The sequence below is a fragment of the Lycium ferocissimum genome, chromosome 5 (genome assembly GCF_029784015.1).
Source record: "Lycium ferocissimum isolate CSIRO_LF1 chromosome 5, AGI_CSIRO_Lferr_CH_V1, whole genome shotgun sequence".
Classification (NCBI taxonomy): domain Eukaryota; kingdom Viridiplantae; phylum Streptophyta; class Magnoliopsida; order Solanales; family Solanaceae; genus Lycium; species Lycium ferocissimum.
In genome coordinates, this window is record NC_081346.1 from 29,579,461 (window position 1) to 29,588,861 (window position 9,401).

General features: G+C 35.9%; 1 protein-coding gene across 1 annotated transcript; it reads left to right on the forward strand.

The window, feature by feature from the left end:
- Positions 1-7,838: 7,838 nt before the first annotated feature.
- Positions 7,839-9,200, forward strand: LOC132056666 (protein EXORDIUM-like 3). The gene has a single exon (XM_059448953.1). It carries the CDS (start codon positions 7,886-7,888, stop codon positions 8,933-8,935), a length of 1,050 nt encoding a protein of 349 aa, XP_059304936.1. The 5' UTR covers positions 7,839-7,885; the 3' UTR covers positions 8,936-9,200.
- The last annotated feature ends 201 nt before the right edge of the window (positions 9,201-9,401 follow it).

A 9,401-nucleotide genomic window follows, 5' to 3' on the forward strand; every position in this document is an offset into this window, starting at 1 on the left:
GTTTTCCAAAACAAAAAGTGATACTATATGTTTTGAAAAACCATGGCCAAATACATTTTCAAAACTTGAAAAACTTCACCCAAATCAAGTTTTTCAAAATTTTTTTGGGGAAATTTATGGCCAAACGCTAGCTTAGTGTTTATATTTAAATCAATATATATTACATAAATACATTCATATAAATACTTATCACTTCATAGAATTAATATGTATTCTTATTTTATTTTTTAATAGAATTATGTAATTCAAATAAATATTTTATAGATATGTTGGGATGTGTATGCAACTTTTCATGGAAGAATTTCCATTTCAAACTTGAAAAAACCTCTTTTGCCTTCCCAGAACAAAACAAAGGGTCAGTACCTCCTGTGGTCCCCAAAAGCGATGATCGATTAAAAGACAAGTCCGGCACTTTTGTAACCCAGAAAAAAAAATTGGAACCAAACTAACCCATTAAAAAAAAAGGAACCAAACTAGGCTTCACGCGCGCGATTACGTGGCGTGAAGAACCAAAGTGTACATTTACAATTTGTCCCTTTCACGCACATAATTTGTGCGTGAAACCCTTACATAAAACTCGACCAAACCTTTATTCTTTCTCTTATCAAACTCAAAAATTAAGTTTTTTTGCGTACTTTGATCGAAGATTAGTCACGTTTCAAAACACCGGAATATAAATATTTTATATAGAACTTAATATTTTTTTTAGTGTACAATAATATCGGCTCATTACATCAAGCATACATATACATTTGGATTGTCGTTTTAGGGGTTGTAAAGTGCTCCGAAATACATTTGAAAACTTGTTATATTTAGGTTTAAGTGCCATATTTTATAGGATGTTTGTTATTGTATTGTGTAATTCGCACTTTTTGAATGTGCAAAAATAAATATAATATTTAAAAATAATTCATCCAATACGAGAGGTTCATAATAATTGAAAAATATTTCATTCCATTAGCAACGAAATACATCATTAAATTACAATAGACTTAAAAAAAAAAATCAAGTTCTAGACACTCTTCTACTTCCAGATGTCTTTGCCACCACGAGAGTTTTGCCCACATGAACGCTTATCATGCCCAAATTGCTTACATGTCGAGCACTTGCAAGAGTAAGTCTTTTTGCTAATATCCATTTGATTGTGATAACGGGTTAGCTTATTTTTTCCCAATTTACGGATATGGTTCTTGTTCACAATCATAGAAAACAGCGCGATTGGCCAATAAGCTTGATCACCAAGGGGACGGAATTGGCCGGAATATGCTTTAAGGTATTTTACGACCTTATATTCCTCATACATAATCGAGTTACATTTACGGCCATTCTCTCAAAGCACTTGTTGCATGAGAACATGGCATGTGGTACGTTTGCCACTTACCACAAGTGCATGATTGTGTACGCTCAGTAACGATTTGTTTGTTTCCTCCTTTGCGGTCGCAATAACCCGTTCTAACTTCATACACTCGTTGAACGATGTCATACTCAGTCATTTGGTGACCCTCTGCCTTTCTTCTATAGTGCTCCATTTGTTTGTAGGGCTTTGGCATCCATGTTCCCTCGTCGGCTAATATAGCTATGGCCTGCCTTGTCCTATCCGCAAATCGCTCCACTACCTGCCTGAAAGTTAGTCTTACCATTGCAGTGATAGGTAGTCCTCGAGCATATTTGAGGAGTCCATTGAAAGACTCCGAGCTGTCCGTTGTGAGCATGCCTCGTCTCCTTCCTCCCGTCGGCATAAAGAGTCCATTTTTTCAACTTCTAATTTCATCAACCAAACATATTCCTCTTCACTCACTTCCTTGCGACTCCATTTTTGCGGATCATTTTCTTTGTTGATCTTTGCCAACGTCCACATCAATTTAGTTACGGTGCCATTTCCAAACTTTGTTTGCAAATTAGCCTTTAAGTGCCTTAAGCAATATCGATGGTAAGCATGTGGAGGTACCCGCTTCCCGAATGCGCGTATTGTGCAATATGCCTTTATAATGATCCGATAGGAGACATATGCCCGACGATCCTTAATAATATGAGTTTGTAGATGAGTCAAGAACATCCATGTCTCGTTGCTCTCGTTGGCGGCAATTGCGAAAGCAAGAGGGAATATTGACCCATTAGCATCCATACCTACTGCAATTAGGAGCTTAATGTCATATCGTCCATACACATGGGTCCTATCTATCGGTATCACATTCTTGCAGTGAGCAAAACCATCAATACTTGGTTTGAATGCCCAAAAGACGAAGTCAAAATTACGCCCTCTAAAGCGACCCTTTATGCAACGGTGCTAGGATTAGCATGTTGTAGAGCGCCATATACCGACAACGCACGAAAGAGGATTCCCAAGTTCCAAAGATCGTTTCAAAAGCACGTCGACGCTCGAGAAATCCCTTTCTCTTGCTTATGGTTTTACCATATTTTGAGTGGACCATGCCAATACAAGTTTTGATAGGCATCCTGCATAAGTTTAAACAAACAACATTTAACAATGATATTTTAATTCTCTATAAGATATATAATGTAAACGGTCAGATAAATTACCTTGGAGTTTCCTCAATGTGCTTAAGTAACACATGAGCAATCATGTTTATATCTAGATTACAATGATCTGCTCGACTTTGTCCCATATCACAAGTGTGCTTCGGATGGAATTTTGTGATTTCCCACGGACCGTCTAAGCTTAGCAATTCCCGAAGCAACCACCGACTGACCTTGAGTATGTCGCCTACAAATCGACCTCCATACCGATCTGTTTGAGTCATCAACCTTAAACTCCCCTCATACCACTTTACACAATACATTCGACGACCCCGTTGCAACATCTTTTTTTATGTGAAGCTGCATTCCCTTTTGCAATGAAGCATTCATCGGTCATGGGATTTTTGGTTCAATCCACGTTTTTGGTGACTTTGATAATCATCTCTTGTGAAGACAAATGCATCCTCACGACCTTGAGAGCGTCGGGATATGGAATATAGTCGAATGCCATTGCATTGGTGTCGGGAATTGGGTTTTCGGCCATCGGAGGTAGTACGTGGTGTTGAGTTGATTACGGTTGGTTTTGGGGACTACAATGCGTATCTTCATTCCTTCTTTCTATCTTCATCATCGGTTACCTCTGTATTATTAGCTGGTTCATCACCATCACTCTTTGATGTATCCATATAACTTGGACAATCAGCACCATCTAAGAAAGGCCTCCTCCTACACGATAAAAAGCATATGTTAAATTCCAAATTCACAAATATATATATATATATATAATTTAGCATCTAGGTGATGAACTACACGCATATTGATTATGAGCATGGTGTGGAAAATGATCAACTCCACCAAGGCGAGAAGGCCTTTCATCCACGAGTTGGTACAACGGCGAGTTTTGATAATAATCGGCACCGAACTGAAAATTATTATAATAATCGGCTCATTTTGACCGAGAATTATTGTAATAATGCGCTCCATTTGGTGAGAGTTCGATAATAATGACTTGCTCCACTAAATTGAGATGAGCGATATTACTCGTATCAGGTCTATAACCCCTACAAAGATTTAAAAATGGTTATTTATCAATACATACAATAAACACGTGCTACTGCACAAAATAATAATATAAGAATGTATATTTACCAAGTTTGATTAAATTGTTGGGTAAGATTTTTCAGCGGCACCTGGCCACTCAAAATACCCCCATAAGAACTAAAATCTCCATACGTGTTAGCTTGACTGGGCTATTGTTGCGGGACCTCTCTGGGTATCTTTTCAACATACATCTCCAGAACATTAAGGGCGACTAAATGTTTTAATTCTTCTGGCGCATTCAACTAATCCCTTAACGAATCATCATCATTGACATAATGCCTACCATAAAGCACTATACCATTGAAAACTAATTGTGGATATCTGCCTGTTATTGAGATTTCATACTCATCTGGACTAACCTTCATTTTTTCACATATGTAAGTGACTAGTGATTCATAAGACATTTCAAGTGGACATTTAACATGAACGTTTGGTCTTTTATTGTAACGAACTGTACTATTGTCATCAAGAATAATACCATCTCAATGTATTGAAACCTTAACTGATGGAATATCTTGAGCCATTTTTTGTAAGACTTAGAATAGGTTTTTTTGAATGACTTAAGAGACTTAAACTTATGAAATGGATAAGTTTTTACCTCGTCTGACATTCTTCTTAAATAGATTCATATTCACCCCTATTGCTCACAAGAACATTGCGTAATATGAATTTAATTCAAATAAATGGTCAAAAATTCAGCATTGTGTTGTCCAATCGGTCCTTTAGGTGTCATAAAAAAGTTTGAAATTGGCATGCATGATGTGTTGTCAAATCATGTCCTATTGCGCACAAGAACATTGCGTAATATGAATTTAATTCAAATAAACGGTCAAAAATTCAGCATTGTGTTGTCCAATCGGTCCTTTAGGTGTCATAAAAAAACTGAAATTGGCATGCATGATGTGTTGTCAAATCATGTCCTACTGCACACAAGAACATTGCGTAATATGAATTTAATTCAAATAAACGGCCAAAAAATGCAGTACTATATATAACATGATTGACAAACAACTAGTATTCACTTTAAAACGAGTTATCATGACATTCTACAACCAATTTGAAAATCTTGATTCTATTACATGTTTTACCCTAGCAAAAATATTTGAAGCAATGGGTAGGACATGGGAACTAGATGATGATGATTTTCATTACTCAAATAACCTTAACAAAAGATTCAATCAAGAATACAATAAAACAATGAGAGAGGAGTGGAATTGATGTGTTAGGAGAGGAAATTTGAAAAACCGGAGCAAAAGTTAGCTTGATAGGGCTTAAACGCCCAAAAAAAACGTGCTATGTCAATGCCTCGCGAAACTCAAGAGTTTAATTTTGCTCTTAATCGTTTTCGCGAAGAGAACAATCGAATGCAAATACGTTACCATAGGGTAGAACATGGTATACATGGTAGCACAAGATTTAGATCCAAGTGAGATTCAGACTGTGAAATGTTCGATGAAGATTAATATTTGTCTTATAATAAGGTAAGTAGGTAGGGTCATAAAGACCCCCCGCCCCCCCCCCGAGGGTGCAGGGGGTTTGCGACTATATAAGTAGCCACTTTCTTTTGTTATTAGACTACACCATATTCAATGTCGAGTAGTAGAAACTCAGCTTGGTCTTTACTCCTTCCAAAAGAACCAAATAGCAGTGATGATGAGAGTTCAAATCATAACAGTTTTTCGAGTGATAACAGTGATTTCAAACTAGACGAATTGGATCCTCACTTTTTTATAGAGCGTAATGATGATTTATGCAGTATGAAATATTCAGATCCGCGAGAATATTATTGCGGGTTACGCCGAGAATGGTCACATCGGCTTGCCGAATCAGAACGTCTTGTTCGTGACTTGAAAAATCTCAACGCTCCAATCCCAACAAGGTACTCAATAACCATGCCTCGAGTAGGTCCAGAAACTTGCGAGTTTGCCGTACAAAGGATTAGAAAAGAAAACAACAGAATGCTGGCAAGACGTTATAGATTTTACATGCTAAAGTTGGCCGAAGAACAAGCATCATCAATCGGTAGAGAACTAACATCTCCCGAAAAAGATGTGTGTTAAAGGACCCGATATCGTTACGAGGACGATATTGAGGACTTCTATTCGATGACGATTAGGGTCTATTTAGGCTCGGTCTTAGATTATGCGTCATTTAAGTTTCGGACTAAGGCTGTTAATTTGTATTTTTATTTTATGATGAAGTCATAAATTTGAATTAGTTTGGCATGTTTTTAATTCTTCAAAGTTTATTGTTAAAGTTTATTATTAATTGACAATTTAACAAAGAAACACAACTAAATTAGTACATAAAGGGTGCAGATTATATTATAGGGGAAAAGCTACAACTAGTAAAAAATATAATCCATAGAAATATTAAACTTAATAAACAAAATATATATAAATAATGAACAACAACAAGATAGCACAAATAATCTTCCACAATTTAAGTTTTTTCTTTCAAAGCTATTTTCTCATGTTGAGCCTCTCTAAGTTTAGCCTTCAGCAAATTTCATTTTTTTTTTCGGAATCGGTGAGCAACACCTCCAACTTTCAATTTTTTTCTTGACTTCCACAAGCTTAAATTGCGAGTCCAACTTAGCGGTATCTCTAGAGATACGTGAAGTCGCGGCATCTCTATTCAAAAGCTGGATTTTTAAACTTCGCCGTCCGTTTTATCCACGTGAATCTTTATCTTCCCACCGAAAGTATTTGCAACCGCCCATATCCTATAAACATTAAAAGAAAATCAATTTTTTAAAGTAAAATATATGGATAACGTGAAAAATAAAACACTAAAAAATGTAAAAACACTTACTTCGGGCACTTTTACAACGCCAAAAACGGCGACCCGAATTATTTTGGGTCTTTGATGTTTTTAATTTACAGTAATAACTGCATTCGCAAATACCGGGTTGTATAGCAAACATTGAAGTTTCAAAACTTTGAGACATGTTTTTGGAAGTGCAAAAGTGTGTTGAAAGGGTGAAGACGAAGAAAATGAAAGAGAAGAGAAAGAATAAAGGTTGGGTCGGGGGGTTTTAGGAAAGGGTTTCACGCACAGATTCTGTGCGTGAAAGGGACAAAATGTAAATGTAGTGCGTGAAGCCTAGTTTGGTTCTTTTTTTTTTTAATGGGTTGGTTTGGTTTCAAATTTTTTTTTGGGTTACAAAAGTGTCCGATTCTTAAAAGACGTGCTATTTACTTTCAAATTCCCAAAATACCCTTTTCGAGAAATCATTCCCGCTCAACTTAGCATTTAGATACGAAAAATTAATGCCTCGTCAGAAATGGTCAGATCAAATGACGACCATCACCATCATTGATATACGTTCCCTCTGGGCCCTACCTCTCTCTTTGTAGGTCCCACTTCTTCTGCCTACACTTTTAAGAATCCATCTGTCCTCCATTACCACCTCCCTAAAGCTAAAGCAACCTTACTATTCAAATTTTTTGTTTCTAACTCAGACCGTCTCAAATTATGTGTTGTTTCAAAAATTAGTTTTCTCAAATTATTCGTTTTGAATTCGACACAAAATTAATTTTTTTAATATTTTATTCTTAATAGTAATTATTTTTGAAGATTACAAATATCTCAATTATAGGATGATGTTATAGTTGTTCAAATATTAATAAAGAGTAAAATAGTTAAAATCACATCATGATTAATACTTCCTTCATCCCAATTTATATGATATCTTTCGATTTTCGAGATTCAAACAAATCTTTCTTTTACTATAATTTTTTATATGCTTCATCCGATTCAAAATAAGCGTCTCTTTGAATTTTCTTATTCAAAATAAGTGCACTTACATAATTAAGAAGGAATTAATTTTACTTTTTCAAATTTGCCCCCATTACTCAAGACAATAAACATGCAAGAGTCTTATTAATTAAGGGAATTTTGGTCAAAATATCTCTTTTTTAGGAGTTAGTATTTTCTTAAGAGGTGTGAAAAAGGCTAAGCAAACACTTATTTTGAATTGGAGGAAGTATTTTTTCAAAATTTGAATTGCCATTATTATGATTTATAGTATTCTTTTACATAATTTATAAATATGTAAATCTTATTTTAAAACATTTGAGGATCCCCATATTTGAATTTGATCAAAATTAAACTGTTTACTCTTGAAATTCGAATAGTAACATAATTTTTTAAAACGCGTGTAAAAGAAAACTGATAAGATAATTTGAGATGGAGGTAGTACTTATATGAATTTACTCACCCTTTTGTGATAATTAATGCAATATAAATACCCTTTACTCCACTCTCACACTCGTTAGTTCCTTCTCATCTACAACTCCTTAAAATGCCCAATACTTCCCTTCACCGACGGCCGGTAGCTCCGGTACCGGCAACCTTTTATTTTCTCGTAAGTTTCTTCTTCTTTTTATTTACTTCACCTGTAAGTGGTTGGCGTCCATGGCCCAACCAAAAACCAAACACCACCGAGTTACTCTATGGTGGGTCAAAAAAATACGAAGGTTCATCAGAGTTCATCCATTTGAAATATCACATGGGCCCTGTTCTTACCGCAAATATCACTGTCTATCCCATCTGGTACGGCCGTTGGGCCAAAGCCCAAAAGCGTATTATCCGCGACTTCATCGGTTCATTCTCAGCCGTTGATTCTAAATCCCCTTCAGTTTCCGGTTGGTGGAAAACGGTTCAGCTTTACACTGATCAAACCGGAGCCAACATTTCCCGTAATGTCCACTTGGGTAACGAAAAAAACGACAGGTTTTACTCACACGGTAAATCCTTAACCCGTTTAACCGTACAGTCCGTTATAAAATCCGCTGTTACAGCACGTACCCGACCACTACCGTTAAATCCGAAAAGTGGGGTCTACTTATTACTCACTTCTGATGACGTGTACGTTGAAGATTTTTGCCAAAATGTATGTGGGTTTCATTACTTCACTTTTCCGTCTATTGTTGGGTATACTTTACCTTATGCTTGGGTGGGTAATTCCGCTAAGTTATGTCCGGGTATTTGTGCATACCCGTTTTCAGTACCGAATTATATGCCGGGTTTTAAACCCGTTAAGTCACCTAACAATGATGTGGGTGTTGATGGGATGATAAGTGTGATAGCTCATGAGATAGCGGAGTTATCGACTAACCCGTTAGTGAATGCTTGGTATGCGGGTCAGGACCCGAGTTTTCCGGTAGAGATAGCGGATCTTTGTGAAGGGATTTATGGTACCGGTGGTGGTGGGTCATATACTGGACAAATGTTGAATGGTAAAGATGGTGCTACTTTTAATATGAATGGGTTGAGAAGAAGGTTTTTGGTTCAATGGGTTTGGAATCATATTTTGAATTACTGCAGTGGCCCTAATGCACTTGATCAGTAAATGTTTTGTTTACAAACGTAAAATCAGTGTATGGGCTTTTCTTAAGCATTTTGGTTTGTTGATTTGTTTCTTAATTTCCTCCTCTCTCTTTTTTTTTTTTTGGCCACTTTATTGTTAAAATTTGGGTTAATTTCAGCTTGTTGATGCATATTAATTAAGTTAATTATGTTCTGTTCAATATATATAGTGTAATAAAAGTAGTTAATTTTGTATACAAAGTACTTTGGTAAGTTGTCTAAATTTTGAATCGGTTTGTACTCTTTAATTTCCTTTTTTTTTTTCCCGCTTTATCTTTTAAATTTTGGGTTAATTTCGGCTTGTTGATGCATATTACTTAAGTTAATTAAGCTTTGTTTATTACTATATATAGTGTAATAAAGTTGTTAATGATACAAAGCACTTTGTTCAGTTGTCTAAATTTGAATCGGTTTGTACTCTCTCTCGGACATATACTTTACTGTACCAT

Coding starts and splice junctions, on each gene's coding strand:
- LOC132056666 (XM_059448953.1), top strand. CDS start 7,886: ATGCCCAATACTTCCCTTCACCGACGGCCGGTAGCTCCGGTACCGGCA.